Genomic DNA, 24171 nt, shown 5'->3' with positions numbered 1-24171 from the left:
ACCCTCCAACTGTATATACCACATGTGTCAAAGTGGCGGCCTGGGGGCCAAATCTGGCCCGCCGCATCATTGTGTGTGGCCCGGGAAAGTAAATCATGAGTGCCGACTTTCTGTTTTAGGATCAAATTAAATTGAAGAGTATAGATGTATATTACTTTTTCTGATTTCCCCCCTTTTAAATCAATAATTGTAATTTTTTAATCCCTTTTTTAAATTTTTAGTTCAAAAATCATTTTGTAAAATCTAAAAATATATTAAAAAAAAGCTAAAATAAACATTTAGATCTATAAAAAACTGAAAATGCAGGTCTTTTAATCCAGTTCTTTTAATCCATTTATAAAAATGCGAACCACCCCGACCGAGTCTGACACCCTTGGTATATACAAATCCTGCTTTATATACAAACATGATATAAACAAGAAAACATCTGTATAATGCTCCAAAAAGACAATTGCTATAAACATACTCCCATATTTAATTCACATAACTGTATTGGCGGCTAATATTCCACTATTTCTGGAACGAACCATTTACATGGAATAGTAGTGTGATACTAAAAGTTTGAAGATTCATTTAAAAAAAACTTTGTATGGATTACTAAGAAATAGAAATAATACAACTTTAACGCAATCAAGTCCTTTTAATCTAAAGCAATAAAGAAAGCTATTTTGACATTTGGCAATTTTTTTGCCGAAACACTTCAACAAATCTAAATGATGAAAACATTGATGGATATTTACAATACAGCAAAGCTCATTGGTCCGCTCCTAAAGCCGCCCGGTCAATATGGATGACTTAATAAATAAATAGAAACCATATATATAAGCATTTTGACCGACGTGATCTTTGGAATTGACTCACAGATATCGCCGAGCTCTGTCTAACAACTGCACGGAGGGAACTCTGTTAAAGTACAGCCCCCGGCGGCAGAAGTGTCCCAGTCAAGTCCCCAAAGGCCTGCAGCTTTTCACCAGCGAGGGCACTCTAGTGGCGACCCTGCACAAGAACGTCACCTTCTTGGTCTTTCTGGAAGAGGTGCCGACGCCCCCGCGACGGATGAGCGTTGAGCAGCCCCTTGTTATTCTTCTTTTTGTCTTTCAAAGGGTCTCAGCTCCACCACCAGCATCACGGTGGACTTTGGCGACGGCACCACCATGTCCTACGTGAACATCAGTTCCATAGACGACGGGGTCAAGCACGTCTACGGCAAAGTGGGCATTTACCAAGTTTCTGCCACCGCCAGCAATGTTTTGGGTTTTGACAGAGTGACGCTCTACCTCCACGTCACTTGTGAGTCACCCGCGTCAGGCCTGTCGCCGTAATAAATTTGAGATCTTCTGTCTCATAAATTATTGCCAATATGCAATAAAATAGAAAAAAACAACAGTTTAACCTTTAATGTAACTGTATATTCTAAAACAAATACCCATTCAAATGCAATAAATGGTCATTCTAAAATAAAACACATACACTATATGAAAAATAATGATATTTCTTTCAATTAATTTCAATCATTTTTGTTCTCTGCCAATTAGAACCCACCAAATGCATTAATTTTATCGAGTTTATAGCCAAATGATCACATTTTTTGCCCCAAAAAAATTGTCATAATGGTGGTCATTTAAAAGCTATTTTAATGTACAATCTGAAATATATGGGAGTCATTGCAGACATCTCCATTTTTATTGCTCTTATTTTGAAACTTCCACACTGAGCTTGACACTCGGTACAAAAAGTGACTCGACGACCGAGCCGTGTGGATGACCATTTTTACTTCCCGTGCGATAAATGGATTTATTGCATTATCGTGCGACAGGCTCATTTGCTTGGTGTCCGCATTCCCGATGGCCAACTTGCGTTTCTGTTTTTAAGGTCAATTGGAGCAAGTGCAGCTGTCCGCTCCATCCGTGGCCATCAGGAACAAAGTCGTAAACTTCACCACCACGCTGCGACCCGTCAACGTGGGGACGGTCACATACTTCTGGTGGTTTGACAACAAAACAGATGTGAGATTTACCTCCTCCTCGCCGTTCAATGAGCGCCAGTGACGGACAGCATTGATTCCGTCTCATGGTTGGCCTTTCAGCCTCTCGCGAGTTTGGACGGCGGCATGTCCTTCACTTTCTCCCGGGAGGGAAGCCACACGGTCACCGTTCAAGCTTCGGTCGGGAACACGGTCCATCAAGACCAAATGACAGTAGCGGTTTATGGTAAATATTCCCATTGGGTACTTTTCAGAAAGTTTCAGTATTCCCCCGTTTTTTGCAGAAGTCCGTGAAAAACGGGGGAATACTGCAGAAATATTTTTCACAGTATTTTTTCAAATGCTTCAGGTGACCTTCAAATGATAATCCAAGAATACTATTGTTTCCAGATTATTTCCTGTCCCACATTTTGGCTTTTTCCTCCAATTTGGATGACGCCAATCCCGGCATATCGGAGTGGCGAGCTGACATTGCGAGAGTGGTGAAGCGCTCCATCGTCCAGGTAAGGACCAAATGTCCTAATTTTCACATTTTTGTGGCTCTGACATGGACTTAAAAGTCCTTCTGGATTTCCTGCAAAGCAAAACAACAGTGTTTTTTTCCCCAAAGCGTTGACAGAAGTTCTTTCAAATTTGAATTGTAAATTTATCTTGACGGCCTTGCCCACAAATCCAATGTTGGATTTGTCTCCCCATTTGTAATTCTAAACCAAGAATATCCACTCGGCTGTGTTTTTTATTTCTTCGCAAAACAATGACGCATAGACAAACAGTGCCACGTGAGAGAGAGAAAAAAAAATCCGGGTGTGTCTCGAACCGCGACGCTGTAAATCCAGCATTGAACGTCAAGGTCGGCATCATTTTACGGCATTCTTTTTACCGACGCCGCCCTTTAAAAGCGACACAAAAGGGCAGTTAAATCCACTCCACTGACACTTGCCATTTGCACTCAAAATCACTGACAGTCGTCAAGAGAGACGACGGAACCTTCGATATCGCTCGTTATTGGGGTCGACGTCTGAAAGACAGTTATGTAAAAGACCTGGATAGCGAGCTCTAAATATATCCTCTCGTATAAAACATTCACTTTGACCTTCCGGCTTGTCACAAAGCGGAATATTCCGACAGCCCGTCTCTGGTTACGGCATCCGTGCACAAAAAGCTACGTTTTTTGTTGTTGTGGTTGTCGTTTTGTTTTCTTTCAAGCAAATCCTGTCAGATTAAACCTGCGACTTTACGGTGATTTCCGCATGCTGACATGACAGGGAATGCCATTTAGGCAAAACGGACGTGAAGCGCAAATCCGGACGATTTTACTGTTGCATTATGGGTCGGCGAGGTCGGGATGATGGTTGTCGTTGTTCTTAAAGGTCACGGCCATCAGTGAGGATCAGCTGCTGGTCACGGTGCTTCCCGGGCTGCCCACCACCGCCGAGGTTTTTATCGTCCCCGAGAGGAGGCGCCGAGGGCGGCTTGCGGCGGAAAAGCGGCGACACCTGGAACAGGTAACGGATTTTGACCCTAAACTTAACCAAAAAACAAGGAAACACATTAAATAATAAATTCAGCAAGCATACTCCAAAATTACATATTAAAGTGTAATGGTGCAAAATACAAGATGAAAATGATCTGGTTAAAATCAGAGCTTTAAATTGAATTAAATCAAATCAGATCAAAAGCCTTTATTGTCATCATACACAGCTGCGTATAACGAAATTGGTGGTGTGTTTTCCCTGTAAAAAAAAACATAAATAAGTAATATAAAAATATAAAAAGTCACATCCTGGCAAGGTAAATTCTAAGATATTGCACAATCTGAATTGGATGCTCTTCTAATGAGATTGAATCCTTCAAAGTGCACACATAACAACAAACAAATAAACAATCAAAATAAATAAATAATTGGTAACATAACAGGTGGTCAACAACACAAATAATTAATAAATAAATAAGCAATCAACATGATCACCATAAGTAAGGAGTAGTCAACATAATAACAATAATAATAATGAATAAATAAATAGTAGTCAACATAGTTAAGTAATGAACATTGATTAAGTAGTTACATAAATAAGTAGGTACAAAAGAGCATCGTGTAGCCATTTGTAACTATTTTGAAAAATGGGGCACCACGATGCAGCGAGGCTCGATATGACACAAAACAAATATTTCATTCTTATGCATTGTTTCAATTTTTTGTCTAAAATGTCAGGATACCCAAATATTCAGCCACACTGGCTGTGTCTAGTCATTGATTTTTTTTAAACTCGTAAAGCCTTAAATTGTCAAAGGGCCATTTAATGCAGACGTGATCAACTTTGCCGTTAAAACGAAAGTTGTGTTACGGCAGATGGAGCCAAGTGGCGCCATCCATTAAACAACACTTTACAAGTCATTACATCCAAAAGCCAAAATGTGCACCGTTAGTTAAACTCCATATGCCAGAGTGGGATAATCTTATTCCCTACCTGTTAATTTTCATCTGTCAGACAGAATCCACCCAAAGAAGCGAGAAAATACGGCAGCTGTAGTTCTCGCCGATCGTCGGCGTGCTATTTTACATCTCGCACCTGTCTCTCTTCGCGCTGTCTCCGTTAACACTTTTTTTCTACTTTTGACAAACTCAGGAAATAAAGTTATTTTTAGGCAGAATTCTCTGCATGCTTCCGAACAAAGAAAATTAATTTGGAGTGGGATGATCGTCAGTTCTTTGGAAATGTGTGTAAATAGCTGCAGGCACACTTTAAGCTATTTTTATTGAATTAAAAATGAACAGTGTAAGAGGGAAAAACATTGAATTGAGCTGTTTATAATCAATTGAATCCTTTAGAGTCATATATATTTACATATTTACAGTGCTTTAAAAAATATTTGCTCTCTTTTGGTTTCATTTTTTTTTGCATATTCATAGTACGCAAAGGCTTTAGTTCATCAAACCTATTTTAATATCACACAGAAAAATAGGTACAAAATCATAGAGGAGGGCAATTAGTTCATTCGCAATTTGCCAGATAGGGATGTATTTTTCTCCCTCTTTGATAAATAAAATAACTTTTACAAACTTCATTTTATATTTCCTTAGGTTTTTAATTGTGTGAAATTATTTGTTTAATGTTCTGAAACGTTTTTCTGTGATAAAAAAAACTAGACATTTTAAATGGGGAATACTTAGGCTCTGTGAATTTATTTATTCAGCTGTAATATAATTTTTTAACACTAGATGTCAATGCCTTCCTACAATATCGTTTGAGTGCTGGGTTCGACTCTTATATATTACAAAGGCGAATTAGTTCAAGTGATAGAGTGAGTGCTCACGACACAGATTGTCAAGGTGCCTCTGTGGTCCGAGTGGTTAGTGCACAGCCTATTAATGATGGTGTCCTTGGTTCAAATCCCACTCGCTGCGATATGGAGTTTCCCCTGTGATTGGCTAAAATTAATGTGCAAGTAAAAAATCTGTTAAATAAGTTTTGTGCAAAAACAAATCTCTTGGTGTCCCCCTTGCATTTTTCCTTAGTTGTTTCTATATATTTGTAGTCAAGACTTTCCAATATTGACAAAGTAAATTGTGGCCATTTCTTGGGGTAGAGTAAATGTTTTTTAAGAAAAAAAGCCTTACTATACTATGTTGTTTTTTAAGAAAAAAGCCTTACTATATTATGTTGTTTTTTAAGAAAAAAAGCCTAACTATACTATGTTGTTTTTTTAAGAAAACAGCCTTACTATACTATGTCGTTTTTTAAGGAAAAAAAGCCTTAGTATACTATGTCGTTTTTTAAGGGGAAAAAAGCCTTACTATACTATGTCGTTTTTTTTTAAGAAAGAAAGCCTTACTAAACAGTTGTTTTTTACGAAAAAAGCCTTACTATACTATGTAATTTTTTAAAGAAAAAAGCCTTACTATACTATGTCGTTTTTACGAAAAAAGCCTTACTATAGTATGTAAGGCTTTTTTGTTAAAAATGACCATGTATACTACACATAAATGGTTGTTTTTATTTAAGGAAAATACTTTTTTGTAAGCAACACTTTAGCGGCTCTGGCGGCCGAGTGGTTAGAGCGTCGGCTTCTAAGATCTGAAGTTCTGTGTTCAAATCCCCGCTCGGTATACCTTTTGTTTATTTTATTCATGCCCAAAACCCATGTCAATTTTTTTTTTTTAACTAAAACTATTGGGGGCTCCGCCGGCAGAGCGGTTAGAGCATCAGCCTCTGACATCCAGGGTCCTGGGTTCGCATCCCGGGCACTGCCTGGAAACAAAAGTCTTGGTTCCCTCCCGCCGAAGGCGGGAGGGAACCAAGTGTGTTGGTGTCCACCCCCGCCGAAGGCGGGGGTGGACACCAAGTGTGTTGGTCCCCTCCCGCCGAAGGCGGGAGGGGACCAAGAGTCCTGGTCCCCTCCCGCCTTCGGCGGGAGGGGACCAACTGTCTTAATGTCCCCTCCCGCCGAAGGCGGGAGGGGACCAATATGTTTTGGTGCCCCCTCCCACCAAAGACGGGAGGGTGACCAATATTTTTGTTTCCAGGTAGTGACCGGGATGCGAACCCAGGACCCTGGATGTCAGAGGCTAATGCTCTAACTGCTCAGCCAGCAGAGCACACAATAATTTCAGTAAAAAAAAAAAAATTGACATGTGTTTTGAGCTCAAAACACATGTCAAATTTTTTTTTTTTTACTTAAATTATTGTGTGCTCTGCTGGCTGAGCAGTTAGAGCATTAGCCTCTGACATCCAGGGTCCTGGGTTCGCATCCCGGTCACTACCTGGAAACAAAAATATTGGTCACCCTCCCGCCTTTGGTGGGAGGGGGCACCAAAACATATTGGTCCCCTCCCGCCTTCGGCGGGAGGGGACATTAAGACAGTTGGTCCCCTCCCGCCTTCGGCGGGAGGGGACCAGGACTCTTGGTCCCCTCCCGCCTTCGGCGGGAGGGGACCAACACACTTGGTGTCCACCCCCGCCTTCGGCGGGGGTGGACACCAACACACTTGGTTCCCTCCCGCCTTCGGCGGGAGGGAACCAAGACTTTTGTTTCCAGGCAGTGCCCGGGATGCGAACCCAGGACCCTGGATGTCAGAGGCTGATGCTCTAACCGCTCTGCCGGCGGAGCCCCCAATAGTTTTTGTTAAAAAAAAAAAATTGACATGGGTTTTGGGCATGAAAAAAATAAACAAAAGCTATACCGAGCGGGGATTTGAACACAGAACTTCAGATCTTAGAAGCCGACGCTCTAACCACTCGGCCGCCAGAGCCGCTAAAGTGTTGCTTACAAAAAAGTATTTTCCTTAAATAAAAACAACCATTTATGTGTAGTATACATGGTCATTTTTAACAAAAAAGCCTTACATACTATAGTAAGGCTTTTTTCGTAAAAACGACATAGTATAGTAAGGCTTTTTTCTTTAAAAAATTACATAGTATAGTAAGGCTTTTTCCGTAAAAAAAACAACTGTTTAGTAAGGCTTTCTTTCTTAAAAAAAATGACATAGTATAGTAAGGCTTTTTTTCCTTAAAAAACGACATAGTATACTAAGGCTTTCTTTCCTTAAAAAACGACATAGTATAGTAAGGCTGTTTTCTTAAAAAATGACAATATTGTAAGGCTTTTTTTTCTTAAAAAACAACATAGTATAGTTAGGCTTTTTTTCTTAAAAAAACAACAGTAAGGCTTTTTTCTTGAAAAACAACATAGTATAGTTAGGCTTTTTTTCTTAAAAAACAACATAGTATAGTAAGGCTTTTTTCTTGAAAAACGACATAGTATAGTAAGGCTTTTTTTCTTAAAAACGACAGTATAGTAAGGCTTTTTTCTTTAAAAAAAACCCGACATAGTATAGTAAGGCTTTTTTCTTTTAAAAAAGCATTAGCCTCTGACATCCAGTGTCCTGGGTTCGCATCCTGGTCACTACCTGGAAACACCCGAAGGTGGGAGGGGACACCAAAACATATTGGTCCCCCTCCCGCCACCAAATGATTTATTTCCCATTCAACCCGCGCGCACCAAACTTCCAAACGTGCTACAAAGGACAAAGCACATCCGTCACAATAAAAGAGCAAACAAATATATATTTATTTTCAAATGTCACGGGCTCGCCGAAGCAAAACGCCCTTTACCTGACAGAGCTTCCATCAAGCTCAAATGCGTGTCGGCGCCTCGCCGTTTGACTCGATTTTTTTTTTCGAGCCTGCATCACATTTGCTCCTCTTTAGAAAGGGAAGAAGAATTCATAATTCAAGCAGCTGAAGGAAAATGACTAAAGCTGAAATATTGATGGCAGCGGGTGCTAACCGTACTCTTCTCCTACTCACAGCTCTCCCAGGTGCTGCTAAGTGCTTTAAACCAGGACTTGGTCCAGTTCACGCTCAAGGTGGGAGTGCAGGTGAACATCTTCGCCAGCAGACTGTCGCCAGGTGAGCGCGGTCACGGTGTTTGTTATCGTGTGTTGTTCATTACCTGACTTTTCTCCTGTGATCCCCTCAAGCTCCCCTTGTGGACAGCAGCGATAGCAACCACAGCAGCACCGCAATTATAATGCTGGTGTCGGTGGCTCTGATGGGTCTGCTGATCTTTGCTATATATAAATTTAAAAGGTACAGTATGCACGCAACAGGAGAAAATGTTGCAAATGCGAAGTCACGTTTTTCTGCAACTCATACGTATTCACATGCTTGATATCTTAAGTTCAAAGATAGCCCTATAAGACTAGAGAGAACAACAAATTAAGATAAATACAGTATAAAAGGTTGCAGGTTAAGAGTCAAGCTTCATCGCACTCGCAAAAATGAGTTTGTTGTTCATTATGATTGCATTGGTAGGAAGAAAATGACACCATATATTATTATTTTTTTAAATTCTGTTGTATATTTTTCTTAAGGACCTGGCCACTGGCTACTGTGAGGTCTCTATTTAAATCTGTAGAAATTATTTTTTATCAGCAAACCTAAAAAAATTCAAAAACTTACCAAACTTTATACATTTGTCAGGCCTGTTGATCATTTTAAGATTTTAAAAAAACAAATGGCTCCTAATTGACCGTGTAATTGTTGTTCTGAACTCATTTGAGTAACAGGAAAAGAAGTAACGTTTTTTTGTTTTTGTTTTTTTAAATTTAATTTTAGGGCATTTCAATTGATTTCCAAGAGGAGAACTGTTTTGACACTTGTGTTGACTAAATAGTATTGGGAAAAACAGACATTGAAACTTTTTGAGGGTTTTGTGATATATTCCAATATTAATGCCATATTAAAAAACAATTGAACTCTTGACCTCAGAACCGTAAGGCACACATGCGAACCGCTGACCCAGCATGTTCCCATTTGACAGACAAGTATGAGTAAAACTGAATTGCAAGCTTGACCACATCATGAATGTAAGTCAGAAAACCATTGCATAGGAAATCCTCAAAACAAAACAGCCATCCTCCATTCTTCCCTGCTTTTATTCCTTTTCACACTTGTTCTCTAACGCATGGATAGAGGACACAGAACAGGAAAACACCTTCAATTTTTTTTGCAAGGTCCCTTTCGAAATACGTGTCTGTGTGTTCACATTTTGTCATAATTGCCTCATTGAAATTCGTCCCATCACCCGGCAGCTCGCGGCTCGCTGCTGAACTCCCTCCAAACTTCCCCGCAAGTATTTAAAGCGTAGCCGCATATCTCTGAGTTATGGACACCGGCGACACAATAATAGCTGCAGGAATAAGACAATTCCCCTCTGTCTCAATCTGTGCAATATTACAGGCAATGACAGCCTAATCAATTCTCCCCCACCCCGAGTGCCAAATAGGTGTCAGAGCCCCGCAGTTATCAATATTCATCTGTGTGACAATGTGAGCCTCGACCTTTAGGAAATGCTAAACACGGACGCCCAAGGTGAGCCGTCGCTAATGGCAGCAAAGGGTGACGGCAGAAGTCCGGACCACGTGTAAATACAGCTTGGACCCCCCCTCACGTAAACCTCTTGGGAAACAAACGCCGTTAATAGTCGTTGTAGGAATCGAAAATAATAACACAGCATTCATTCGCGCTTCATTCGGCTAAAAATAAACTGATTCGGCCTACGTGAGATCTAGTTGGCATTAATGTGGCCCGCAAACCCAAGTTTGAGACTCCTGTTCTACAATATTCTAATTGAGTTAAAAAAATGAATTAATTCATGCTACAAGTCGATTGACATTGTGCTACTCATTCTAGTGTGCGTGCGAGCATTGGCCTTCGGGGGCACTATAGTAACAAAAAAAATCTTACATACAATACCAAGCCCATAAAAAAAGTCACCAAATAAAATAAAATAAAGGTCATACATTGATGAGATAAAGACAAAAAGTTGTATCTTTTTAAAAAAGTTCATTTTGAGGTTAAAGTATTGTTTGAGAAAAATGTTATTTGTTGTCTTAACATGGGTGCACTAGTAAACTCACTAATAATTTAATAGCATGTTGGCAACATAATACAAGACTGCACACTTGACTTCATATGTTATTTAAAAAAAAAAATCTCCACTTTGACAGCCATTTGTTTAAAGCCCCAGGACAAAAACAGCGCTGAAATATTCCATATTTAACAAATGTGTCCACAAACAGACTTTGATTTAAGGGCATAGATGACCCTGGCAACAACTTCATTTGGACAAAAAAAATAATAAATAAATACGGCACACGTTGTCTGGACTTTTCCGGGGATGGCAAAGCTGACAAACCTCCATTTGGAGTTGAACATGCAAGAATGAAGCAAAAGTTTGAGGCAGAACTGTCGTGTGCATCTGAGGGGATGAAAAATTGATTTGCGATGGAGGTGAACAATAGGAAAGTGCAACCCGCCGGAACGCAAAGTGGCCCAGTTCCCCGGCTTTCAAGCAAACCTCCGGCGGGCGTCCTTAAAAATAGAGTGCCACGCATTATGTTTAGTGGAAGCATTAGTGCGGCACACTTGATGGCAGCTCTCCATTAACTTGCTCCCCCCCCCAATCTTCCTATTATTATTTTAAAAGACACACCACTCACACAAAGTTCAGTTATTGGGGTAAATCTCCAGACGAGCGCAAATGTGAACTCAGTTGACATTTTTTCTGAATTTAGAATTTGTTGTGCATTTTTACTTTTGATTTATGTATAGCACTTTTTTGTCAAAGGTGTTGCATGAATTACCTAATGTTAGATGGCCCATATTTCAGGGTTGTAGATAGTAACGTTGCGGACAGGGTGGACATGGATTTAGTTCTTGTAAGTTTTTCTAAGATGATTGTTTTTTTTGCATTATTATGATAGAGTAAAATTGTTAAGTTGAGCAACATTCACCTACGTTTTTTTTTTTTTAAAAGAAGTCAGCATTAACATTGTGCATCATTTTTGCAGTTTATTTTTTTAGAAGGTTGTGAAGTCTGTTAAAATGTATATTACATTCAGTGTTTTTTTTTAGATTTTTCTTCAACATTTTGTATTTTTTAAGTATTATTTTTTATTCTATTGCATTGACACGCACGTTATTTTACTTTCTTTACAATCAACTGGTAGAAATTCTTTTGTGATGCTGTATCAGAGCTTATTTAAACACTGAGTGTTGGATAAAGAAAATCCCCATAATGAAGTCATCAATTATTTACAGATTTTCACTATTCGAGGCTGTAAAACAAATACCGTCAATTTATTACAGGCATATTTAGAAGACAACATGTATTCTATTTCAACGTTGCAACCTTTGTTTTCCCAATTAATAGAGAGGCGAACTGGGAAGTCACAAAAAGCGATATCGATAACTCGTCTCCTTTTTAAGCCAATTTAGGTGTAAATAAGCCTCACTTCAAAACCACCAGTTCTTCATTTATCTCATTTTAGTTCCTCAGGATGCAAACGTTTGGCTAGATCTCAATTCTATCGGAATTGGGAGGGCTGGCGGTGACCTTTATTTATTCCCTTTCTCCTCTACGAATGAAACATTCAGGAAGATTCCGGGCCTCAACACTTACACGGCAGAGCAGCCCGACAAAGAACAAGAGGTCGTGCCCACCACGGTGACCTCCATGGCAGACGCCAAGCCCGAAGCGGACAAGGTGACCTCACCGGATCGAGTGGATGTGCAGCTGGATTTAAAGAGCAGAGGTCTGTCTGTTGTTTTTTAACAAATATATATATATATATATATTTTAATGTGTGGACTGACACGACGACTATAAGTAAAAATAAGAAGGCCACGGGGCAGGACTTGAAGGCTAGCGTTATCAGAGCGCGGCGCACGATTAATACAGCCTGACGAGATAGGATCATTACAAGGTCCAAAACAGCGCGCTATCTGTCGAGCTTAATGGCCTCGCTCCTTTATTCCTGCCATGCATAACTTAACCTTTGAATAAACAGAGACGCCTTTGATTCCTTTTAAGTCGAAGGTAATATTCCCCGCGTTGGTGACATTTTGAAAGCTTGATTTCAGGTTGCTTCGACAAATAGAAATGCTTTCTCGTTGTAAAACGCTCGTTCGGAAAAGGAAACGCACTCAAAATAATGGACAAAGTGACGGGGACGTCAATCTTTCCTCGAAGATGCGCCGCCGTAAAAAAAAACCTGCGTGACTATCTTCCAATTGGTCTGCTCGCTTTTTCACATCTGCCAAATATTACCAATCTTCCATCGTCTACCAAACTACTAAATATGCATTTTGTATCAAAACTAAGAAAATCTGCCCCTCCCTATGTTTTTTTTCTTCAAGAATTTACATGAAATAAAAAATGAAAATGCTTTTGTTTTTGACTCACCATTTTAACTTACCATGACAATTAATCTCGGTGGAGTGAGTGGTTAGCGCGTCGGCCTCGCAGCCCTGGGCTCTTGGGTTCGAATCCAGGTCACATGCAAATGTGTGGAGTTTGCATGTTTTCCCCGGGCCTGCGTGGGTTTCCTCCAGGTACTCCGGTTTCCCCCCACATTCCAAAAACATGCATGGTAGGCTGATTGGACACTCTAAATTGCCCCTATTGGCTGGCCACCGATTCAGGGTGTCCCCTGCCTCTGGCCTGGAGACAGCTGAGATTGGCTCCAGCACCCCCTGCGACCCTAATGAGGATAAAGCAGTTCAGAAAATGAGATGAGATGAGACAATTCATTTCAAAGCGCGACGTCATGCATGTTCAATGTAAGTTTCACATTTTGCTTGTGGTCAAAACGTTCAATTATTTTGAAACTAGCGCACGCACTTCCTTTTCAAAACATCAGTGCAGGTGAGCAAGGTCCACAAAACCAAAATGTGAGTAATCGGTGATTTGTTCTTTGCAAGAATTAACTTTTGGGAAAAAGTGAACTATTTGAAAAGCATTAGAAAAGATGATAGCGCTTGATTTTTGGACGCGTTACTGATAAAGTCTCACAAAATCCGAAAATTTTCATTACACAATTTAACATTTAACACCCCTGCTTTTTTCAAATATTTCTTTCCACCGAAGACTCAACTTTCATCTGACACCGTGCATTCCCACAGTTAACCGCGAACAAACGACGCGAGTTATTTGTCCCAATAAAATAATTAGCGTGGCGTAAAGCGTGAAAGCTTTTTCATCAAGGAACCTCCTGGCGGCCTTTTCTTGATTTACTCGCGCCTGCCACCGTTGAACGGTTGACCCGTCCAAGATGAATGTGTTTTCCTGCGCACGTACCGACAAAAAGACAAAAAAAAACAACACCACCACGCTCTTTTATGCAAATGAGAAGATAAAATTCCTTCTGTCTCTGTCCCTCGCCAGGCTACCTGCCATCACACACAGACATCATCTCTGATGAAGCGCCCCATGTGTTTTAATGCAGAGCGTCCGTCCGCGAGTGGCGCCTAAGCAATACATCTTCCCTGGCAGTTACTTCCAGCACGGTCACAATGAATGCTCTCGAGTGTTTGGCTACCCACGCATGGACGGAGACGTGGCGTGCCACGCCGTGCCCACCCAATTCCTTCGAGGAGACTGTACTGATTTATACTGGCCCGCTCCCCCCAAAAAATGGGACTCCTTTTTTTTTGACTGGAGATACTCGATTTTTTGCAAGGACCTCCATCTTTGTATGTAAATAGTCTTCGGGACGTTCGGAATGGAATACGAGTGGAGAGGTGGGGAATTTGCGAGAAGTTGCTTTTTTTGGGTTCCAAGTTTTGGCCAGATGTGGACGTCGGGATTGGACACACGTTGGATTGTTTTGATTGCCAATTACGGGACAGACATTCAGAGTTAGTATTTACTAGACCACAGAAGCGCAACACGTGCTTTGTTCATGGATTTCTATGGTTCTGTTGGGGCAAAATTGGATTATTCGGCATGAACAAGGGCATTTTTCACAAAGGCGTGTAACAATAAATCCATATATTGAGCTAAAGTCCAATCAAATTGGAAAAAAAAATCAATCGACATCGGCATTTTTAAAATAGGCCCCTTTGTTAAAAAAATGCTTTGCGTTCAAATATCGGATCTGTTTCTGCGGTACTCGGACGTTTGGTCGAAAGACGTTTGGTCCCCGGACGTTTGGTCCCCGGACGTTTGGTCCCCGGACGTTTGGTCGAACGGACGTTTGGTCGAACGGACGTTTGGTCGCCGGGTTCGCGAGTCCCGAGGTTTGAGTCACGAGAATTTCATTTGTTTAACCCTAACCCTATTCACTCAATGTTAAATAATAGTCATTAAATCACTATTCACCCAATGTTAAAATCTATCAATTGCATGCGAACCTGTTCGACCAAACTTCCGGTTTAAACCAATTTAAACAAAATTGTTTAACGTGTCAAAATTGCTTAGTAATTTTTGTTACTACCGGTCAATATTTACATCGTATTAATCAGGGTGGCTATTTTAATCATCGGTAAATATTGCATTGCTGTCCAAAGAATCAATATGGTCATTAAATTGGAGGATATTATTACTACGAATAATTTAAAGAGAAGCTTTATACCGTGTCGTCTTGAGAAACGAGTTTAATTGGTTTTGTAGCCGAACTCATTACACTTGATTCTCAAGTCAATAGAAATGCCATTAATATTCTATTCTAGCCTTTCAAAAAGAAATATGAAAATATGCTGTAGCACTCTATTATTTTGTACTTTGTAAAAAACAACTTTCTTTATGGGCGCTCTGATTCCCTCGGTGGAAAAGGGAAAACCAGAAGGTGGAAAAGGGAAAAAACAATGTACCACTCTAATGTCATACTCAAATCAAATCAGTTAACGGCAAATAAAGAGCACTCACATTTCCCTTTGGAAGTCAGGATATAAGTTCCTCGCACCATTTTTTTTGTTTTCCCATTCTTGACGTTATTTACTTTTACTATCTTATTGCTCTCCTCCTAGTCTGTGAAGGCAAGCAAATTCATTAAGCCAGCCGCAATCAGGAAAATCTTATCGGCCAGATTGCCATCAAATGGAGGTTGGCAATATCCAGCGAGAGGAAGGCGGGCCTCCGCTGGCGCTTCTGCGCCTTCCGTCACCACTGCCTGACGCTTAAATTGTTCGGCGTGTCATAACAAAAATGTGAGCGGAAGATTACAGCCGCTTCACTGTAAGATGAGACATCTGTCTTGTTGAGAGGACTCTCCAAAGTCTGCAACGCAAACTCAACATTGAAAGTGGAGCCTTTTATACGCACTTTCACATGACATGAATGGAAAAAAAATCATGCGCACCAACTATTTAACTACTCTGTCCGAACAAGTTGATCGTAAGTATGGATGTGGACGAAATAGGTAGAGTAAGCTCACCAAGTAAAATCTAAAATCGTACGAGATGAGTGAGTGTAACATTTACATACTCACAAATGACTGCAAATACACCAGCTTTTCCCTGTCGGTAAATTATTTTTCGGCCATTATTTTATTCTGGATGCAGCCAGTGAGTGAAGTTTTACGGTTGCTAGTTAATTGCAGCTTGCTGTTATTTTAAGTGTAACAAAAAAAAATTCTTGTGATGTCCACAGATGGGAATTTATTAATTATTGGGCTCAATCGCGGCATTTTCAGAGGATCAAAATTGGGCTTTTTTTTTTTTCATTTTTGTTTAATGCATTTTGTTATATTTTTTGGTATTAACCCATGGCGAGAGACATCCAATCCCTTTTCAGCTCCCCAGCCAAATTGGATTGGACGCTTCTCGCTGTCAATGAGAGTGAAAAAGGATAGTAACAAAATGATCCATAAATATAATGTGAGCATTTATAGATTTACAGCAAATTATATTTCTATATTTATATCGATACTACTGAAACAAACAGTGCAGTAAAAAAGTAAATGTCCAACAAATCACAACTAAAATAGCTCAATTTATGGCATTGGGTGACCAGGTTTATTATCCGTATAAGCTCATTTTATGCATTGTTTAAACAATTTGTTTGTTGAAATTAGCCGTTTATAGATTACTACAATGTTGAGATTGCTCTATTCAAATTGAACGCGGTTCATACAAAATAGTAGCTTGTGTGCACGGGCTAATTTTTTTTACATTCATGTCATGTCTTGGAACACGTCCCAAATGATCTATTATTATTATTATTTTTTTAAAACAACATCATATATTTGCTATTGTGTGGCCAAAATGCCTCTACTTGCTGCCATGAAAACGATTGATCTTGGTGAAATAGCAAGTTTTCTCGGTTTGCATCCACGCAGCGGAACCCGCTCAAGGTCGGCCCGCGAGAAAAGGTTACGCGTTTACCCGCCCGTCTTCGTTGCCGCTAGGACCACGGACGCGAACAAGACGTATCCCCTGTCAAGCGATCTCATCCTACGCGCCGGCAAAAAAACTCCTCGGGAAGAAAAAAAATGCAGGATTTCTATCAAGGTTTTTTTTTATGTTCTAACTGTTGTCAGCGTTGTGTGTCGGTAACACAAATGGACTTATAAGGGTTTTTTTTGGGGAGGGGGTTTGGAAATGGTTGGTGGTGAACCAAAAGCTGACATTTAATACTTTAGTTTTACTTGTGAAAAACTGTGGATTTACTTGCATGATCGGTTTCTTGCTGCTTTGTACATTTTTATATATGGTTTAAAAAAGGGAATGTAAATTGCTGTATGTTTAGTTCTCGGTGCTCATTCAGTTGATGTGATGTGTTTATTCAGTGGGTTGTTGCCGTTTATTTTATTTTATTTTTTTGCAGAATAAAGCAAAACATCAGTGAAAGCGTTTGGAATTTGCAGTGGCTTAAATGAATATTTTCTAGAAGTCGGAAAGGCGCTGTATAAATTCATCCATTCACTCATTTTCTGAAACGGTTATGCTCCCTTACAAGGGTTGCGGGAGGTGCTGGAGCCTATCCCAGCCAACTACAGGCACCAGCCTGAGGACACCCTAAATCGGTGGACAGCCAATCGCAGGGCACAATGAGACAAACAAATTTAGAAAACAATTTAGAGTATTCAACCAGCCTACTCTGCATGTTTTTTTGAATGTGGGCAGAAACCACAGCACCCAAAGAAAACCCATGCAAGCCCAAGGAGAACATGCAAACTCCACACAGTGAGAACCAACCAGGGATCGAATCCTCTACCCCAGAACTGTGCTAACCACTCGACCACCTGCCCGCCGTATAAATCTATTTACCATTTAGATCACGTGTCAAAGTGGCGGCCCGGGGGCCAAATCTGGCCCGCCGCATCATTTTGTGCGGCCCGGGAAAGTAAATGATGAGTGCCGACTTTCTGTTTTAGGATCAAATTAAAATGAAGAGTATAGATGTATATTACATTTCCTGATTTTTCCCCTTTTAAATCAATAATTGTAATTTTTTAATCATTTTTCTGTGTTTTTAGTTCAAAAATCATTTTGTAAGATCTAAAAATATATAAAAAATGTTTTAGATCTATTAAAAACAGAATATTCAGGGTTTTTTAATCCAGTTCTTTTAATCCATTTATTAAAAAAAAAATCTAAATATTATATCTAAAATGGTCCGGCCCACATGAAATCGAGTTGACGTTAACGCGGCCCGCGAACCACCCGATTTAGATGAACCTGTACGTCACCAAATATAAGCCTCGCCGGACTATAAAGCGCGGGGTGGAGCGTCTTATAATCCGTAAATGACGGTACTCCATTCTAATGGCTATAGACAAACACCCTTTGCTTTGCCTCTTTCCAAAAGTTTGGAAATCTTTCCAAGCAGTCCAACGGCGTCTAAGGACAATTAGCAGCACGTCGCGCCGGGAATCAAATGGGCCGCTTTCACCGCCTCTCCCGCCGCGCGACAAATTAATTGTCCCTTTCCCCGACGTGCAACCGGGGGAAAAGCGGAGGAGTCGCACCTTGAATGAGTAATGTCCCGCGCACAATAACCCGCAGCAATCGCCGGGCGCCACAATGCGGGATTGATGAGCGTGTTTCCTTTCATCCACTGCGACATTACAGGAGCGGAGCATCCATTAGCGATTGTTGTCACCGTTCAATTAGATTGGTCTCTGCTAGCGCATCCCAAGAGCGATTAGAGAGAGAGGAGAGAAAGCCAAAGAGTCTACGAGTAAGCTTCCCGGGGCGCCTGACCGAGATTGCCGTGAGATGTTTTTGGGGTGGCCACTGGAAAAACAAAAAAAAGGGCGCTGCGGGTCAACGGGGTCGAAGTGAATTCGGACGTTGTGACAGGTTGAGAATATTTTGATGAAACTCTTCAAATAATCCCTCGGGAATGGCCTCCATTAAGTGGGAAGCTTTCCTTTGAAACATGAAGGAAGAAAAGGCACTTTTGATAGTAAAGTTCAAAAGCTTTGGAGTCTGATTAGATGACATTGACGGCTGGAATAGAAGAGTCCAATTATTCAAACCCTGGAAAACTTTTAAGTTCAAGCTTATCTTTTAGATGGAAATGACTCGATTTGTAACCCTGGAGACCAATCACATTTGGTTGATTTTACAGTTGTCTCGGGTTAACTGTGCTAACATTTGAATTTATTAGATCTTTTTAGATACATACAGGGTCTAAACACCCCCAAAAATGTACACACCCTATTTAAACCCATTGAATCAATGACGTCACCCATATTTAACTTTGAAGATTCATTCTAATTGATCCTACATTTCTCCTCATCTTAACATTTTTAAACCCTCTGTACAGCATATATAAAAATTCATGCTAGAAATGTACCTTTCATCCTTTTCATATTTCCCTTAAAAATGATCAAACTAATTTAAACCACCCATTTTCAGATGTTTTTTCCAACATTTTACCTCCTACAAGACAGAAAAAAATCCCATTTTGCGTTACACTGCAGGAAGAGAAAAAACTGTGTCATATAAAAATACATTTATTCTGAAAATGTACTCACAGTAAGAAAAAGACTAACAGAAAAAAAAATCAGCAGTATTAGAGATCATGCACATTGCTTGGCTATAGCACAAGTCACTATAGTAATGGTTTCATTGATGTTTATTTCATGTGTGTCAAGAAAAGCTTGAAAATCACTATGACAGAACAATTGCTCACCCTAATGTACTCTTAAATGTTTGATTTTTTGTTTTCTTTTATATATATATATATATTTTTTTTTTTACAGTTAATTAGGGCATGCTAGTGTAAAAAGACTGACATTAGTGCCTAGTGAGACATTATCAGACATGAAAACATTGTTTAGAAGGTCACAATTAGATTAAATGAAGCTTTATAATAGATTTACATTCCCTCTCTTTTTTTTTTCTATGTACACACGTTCAGATACAAAATGTCGGCGGCGTGACGCAGTATTCAAACTGTGCTGCAACCAGCTCATCGCATTTATTCGGCACCCTTTGACAGTTTATCGGAATTTTAGTAGGACTTTGTACAAAATGCCATTATTAGTAAAAAAAAACAACAACATTGACAGCAATAGACGTCTAATCCTGTCCCGTATCACGCTTACGTGTCCCGTATTATAAGGGAATTGTAAAATAGAGTCCGATTTATAGAAGAAATGAATACAGTACAGTAATCCCTCGAATATCGCTGATAATGTAAACCTCGAAAATCGCAAAACCGCCAAATAGGATCACCCGTATTGTTACTACTATACTATGTTTTCGCTCCGATACAAGTACACAAGTTTATTAATCTTTTTAAGAATATGCAGACCATAAACTAAAGGGTGATGATTATCAAGTCGGCCAGCTAATGAGGGATAGCATACCTAAATGGAATAGATGTCTATCGCCGTCAATAATAATAATAATTTCGCCCAATTTTGCTTTCAACTTGAATTTCAACTTTGAACAATTTCCTACTAAATACTCCATGTTTCCCTGAATCACTTTCTACAGTTTCATATACAAGTGTGAATCTTTATCGCTAACTACCGTAAAGTAGATTTTCAACTGCATTTGATAAGAGTGTGAACACGTGACTGGCGACGATAGCAACGATCAGCATGAAATAACTATTATTTAAAAAAGATAAGCTGACAAAGCCAACAATTGCAGCACAATTGAAACACAACATTGTGTACTTACTGGGTAACAGTGTGCATGTCTTTTAGACGTTTGTACAGTTTGGGTACTCTCTGGTTACAATTCGCTCCGTGTTCCTCCCCATTGATCCTGCAAAAGCACAAGCGCAATTGTTGGGGTTATTCTGGGATATTCTTATATATGTGCGCATCAATCATTATATGTATGTGTGGAATATTAATCATTATATGTATATGTGAAACATTAATCATTATAGGCAGACGAAAGCTCAGTATAACGGTTACCAAGGACACTTCCCCCTGCAGCTGGCCCCGAGGACATTTAATTGTTTTGAGGACTATTGACCTGACAGATCACCCAGTCCCGGGTCGAGGACTGTTGAACTGAGTTCGCAATGAAGATCTGTGAAGGACTCTTAAATTGCTTTGACTTGGATTCCGGCAGATGGCGATAATCGAATCAACTTCCGAAAATACTCGCATATTGTTTTAAAATAGTGTCGTTTCACCTTTTATGGAAATTGTTATGCTTACTTGTGCAAATTCTTACGCAGTTGTTTTTGGTTTCCGACCTGATATGCAATTGTTGTTGCAGTAGTTTTTTTTACCTTAATTGTGATATTCGGTTAGCTTATGCAATTGTTTGAATAAGATAACCTTAAGTGTTTTGATTATGTGCGACTAATTGGACAGAAGAGGATGCCTTTGTTCAGAATGCTCCGTGGCGAGGACGAGCCAGGATCGATTCTCACTTGCAAGTTATCGCTGGATTATGTCTCTGATGTCTTTCCTTTTATTAAAGTATATCTATTAATGAACCTATCAGCAATAATTACGCGGCAGTCGTTACCGCGGACGCCCACGGCACGATTCCGACAACTTCTTCTACTATATTGAAGCGTCGGACGAGTTGCCTGATGGGAAATGTGCAGACTCTGTCTGGATAGGTTAAAAAGACGAGACTTGAAAATCTAATACTAGTGGGCAAATCTTAAGATCACTTTGAAGACTTCTAAACTGGATGTAATGATCAAAAATAACATGAAATGAGCCCATAAAAAGGGAGACAAATTTTTACTCCCATCGAAAAATAATTACGATCATTCTCAATCAGTGGACCTCTACTTTGACAACATATTTTAGACTTTGGACTTGATTATTGGCGTGTTTTTGTTCATTACGTATTCCCACAAGAATAATGGATATTTAGAAATCTCCCATGAAGGCTATTATCTTGATTGGCTATGACTGGATAAGATTTTTTTTTCTGGTAATATCTCACCGCTTTTTTTAATGAGTATGTCAGAGTCGAATGAAATGTGAAGTTCAGAGTTGAGAAATCTTCATCAAAACCTTTGCAAGTATACTTTTGACCTTAGGAATATGAAAAGAAAAAACGTGTTTCAGCATGAAACATGAAGTCGAAGCACATTTAATTTCATTTCATTTTTAGACTAAAAAGCACTGAAAGGACAAAAAAATATGTATAATGGTTGGTTGCATTCATTATGACTTGATTAATGACTGATTGTGAATGAGTGAGAGTAAAAATGTCTTTTTTTTAGGGGTTAATGGAGTCCTAAGCAGCCAACCTGTCGTCACTCCGAAATGATTACTGCGCACCGAGATTCATTTATGAAATCCAAATTGTGCCTGTCCTTCATTTTGCAATACTCAAATCTTCCATTCAACCTTTGGGAGTCGTGAGAAAAGGTTAATGGAGTCTTCTTCTGCAAATGCTAGCATCTCCTTTTCCTTTAACGAATCAGAGAGCTTGAGAAAATGAAGTAACACAATCGCTGCTTACATAGCATACTTGAATTTCCATATTATTTTGTGTTTTTAACATTTTTTTTTGAATGGCAGTTCAACGAGGACAAAAAATTGCTTTACTTGTCCATAAATACTGTGCATAATTTTTATCAAAAATAATAATGATCAGTTTTATTTGAGAGCCCTCTATATCGCAAATGCATAGCAAAGTGCTAAAATAAAGTGGCACTAAAACAATAAAAACAGTTTAAACAGACAAAACAGCTTTTCATATTTTTCTTTTTGTTTTTAATTATTATGTTTGACATAGTTCTGTTTTCGTTTTACACTCTTGCATATCTTATTTTCATCGTTTTTTACTGGATTACTAATTTGCATAGGGTAAAATTGTCCCTTTTTTCATGTCATCCTTTTCAGCAATATATTGAATATTTTGTTTTTTATGTCGCATTTACATTTCGGCATAATTATTTATTTCAATGGCAATAGTTTTTAAAAGCAAATTTTTCATACATTAGTACATCCACTTTTTTTATGCACATTTTTTATATCACTTGGGCCAATCATTTGAAGTTATTGTGTCATTATTTTTCCAAATGTATGGAGTCCACCAGCCATTTTATTCTTTGACAAAGACGTAGGAAACGCATTTTCAGGGCTCAAGCATTAATCGTCAGGTAATCCGCGGGGCGACCCGTCGACAGTGACGGATCTGTCGCTTCTACAACACCTGATTGGAAACACACTACCTCTCAAAAGAAGCGACTCCAAGTGAGATTAAGGCATTTGAGGGGGAAAAAAGAAAATAAATGACTTTCACCCTAACAGCAAAAAAGAAAAAGAATCTCTGGTGAAAAACCTTGTTCTACACTGGCAACAACACGAGAACAGAGAGCAGCAGGAGACAACAATGCGTAAAAAGGAATAAAAATTGAAATAATTTATTTGGTTTAAGGGGACTAATTTTGTCAATCAAAAGTGAATAATAACTGTGAAAAGACTATTTGATTTGATTTGCATTGGATCCAAATTTTAGCGCAACATAGTGAGTTAGTTTATGTTTATCTCATCCAGTGACGTGACGGATCGGACGCTTAATGCCGTCAATTGGGTTCAACTTCCTCCAAGTTTTTCACATCCCAGCATTTGAGTACGCAGGTATAACTTCAAGTGTGGACAGTGAGTGACTCCGCTTGAAATAAATGACGTTGGTAAGCCTCTTGGTGTGACAGACTCCCTTTAAATCCCATATTAACATGTCGCATATGTTACCGCGCTCCGATTCACGCTGTCGTGTTCTTGTCCGAGCCGTCAAGTGATGCTGTTGAAAAACAACAACCACAATTTTTTTTTTTACCTCTTTTCCTGGCCTCCAATTCCTTTTCCACGAATTCTCTCCCCGACGGAAAGTCGGCCAGGTTGACTTTGGACATGTTGTCGTTCTGACTGACCGTGTTGATCACCTCGGGTTCCTTCTCACGACTCTCCTCCGTCTCCACGTGGATCCACGGGATTTTCCTATTTGCCCGCGATAACCGGGTGAGGATTTGACAAGGACAAGAGAGGACGAGCCATCCAAATTTCACTCGCCTTTTGAACTTGTAGACGAAGAAAGCCGCTAAGCCGACAAAGACGACGGAGATCAGGACCAGCATGGCCGAGGCACTGTAGAGGGTGCTGGAATCTACCAGTGGTGCTAAAAACAAAATGGTCACATTGGTTGATCACATCTGAGGCTTTGACTTCCAGTTACTAAAGGAACATCTAAGATACAAAATAATGATGTGCATCGACTACATGTTTTTTTTTCCCTAACACGGAAACATTTCAGATCTTAAAGACTCTTTAAAAAGGTCTTATTGCAAGCATTTATTGTCTTCTATTCACCTTCTAAAATATACGAAATAGAACTGAGCGTTTTTGCTGGATTGTAATTTCAAAACCAATCATCATCAACCTATAGTAAAAAAAAATTAGATTAAAAACTAATCCACTTATGAATAAAATACAGATAAAACATGTTTGCCGGGTG

At 39.5% G+C, this 24171-nt stretch overlaps 2 protein-coding genes across 4 annotated transcripts in view; one reads left to right on the top strand and one right to left on the bottom strand.

The window, feature by feature from the left end:
- LOC144084728 (VPS10 domain-containing receptor SorCS1-like) overlaps positions 1–14358 on the top strand; it is an 82260-nt gene extending 67902 nt beyond the window's left edge. For both annotated transcript variants that reach the window (XM_077613434.1, XM_077613433.1), the window contains 10 exons: positions 864–1035; positions 1104–1290; positions 1873–2006; positions 2087–2210; positions 2375–2487; positions 3355–3489; positions 8295–8394; positions 8466–8574; positions 11926–12083; positions 13715–14358. In XM_077613434.1, the coding sequence (XP_077469560.1) occupies positions 864–1035; positions 1104–1290; positions 1873–2006; positions 2087–2210; positions 2375–2487; positions 3355–3489; positions 8295–8394; positions 8466–8574; positions 11926–12083; positions 13715–13770 (1288 nt within the window). In that variant the 3' untranslated portion in view covers positions 13771–14358. The remainder of the gene's footprint in view (positions 1–863; positions 1036–1103; positions 1291–1872; positions 2007–2086; positions 2211–2374; positions 2488–3354; positions 3490–8294; positions 8395–8465; positions 8575–11925; positions 12084–13714) is intronic.
- Positions 14359–19216: 4858 nt separating this feature from the next.
- The window catches only part of LOC144084629 (VPS10 domain-containing receptor SorCS3-like), a 49527-nt gene continuing 44572 nt past the window's right edge, over positions 19217–24171 (bottom strand). For both annotated transcript variants that reach the window (XM_077613229.1, XM_077613228.1), the window contains exons 28-30: positions 23730–23835; positions 23497–23657; positions 19217–20496 (exon numbers count right to left, since the gene is read on the bottom strand). In XM_077613229.1, coding sequence (XP_077469355.1) covers positions 20432–20496; positions 23497–23657; positions 23730–23835 — 332 coding nt within the window. In that variant the 3' untranslated portion in view covers positions 19217–20431. The remainder of the gene's footprint in view (positions 20497–23496; positions 23658–23729; positions 23836–24171) is intronic.

Source organism: Stigmatopora argus, chromosome 11 (genome assembly GCF_051989625.1).
Source record: "Stigmatopora argus isolate UIUO_Sarg chromosome 11, RoL_Sarg_1.0, whole genome shotgun sequence".
NCBI lineage: Eukaryota > Metazoa > Chordata > Actinopteri > Syngnathiformes > Syngnathidae > Stigmatopora > Stigmatopora argus.
Note: the sequence above shows the minus strand (reverse complement) of the source record. Positions and strands in the feature narration are given on the sequence as shown.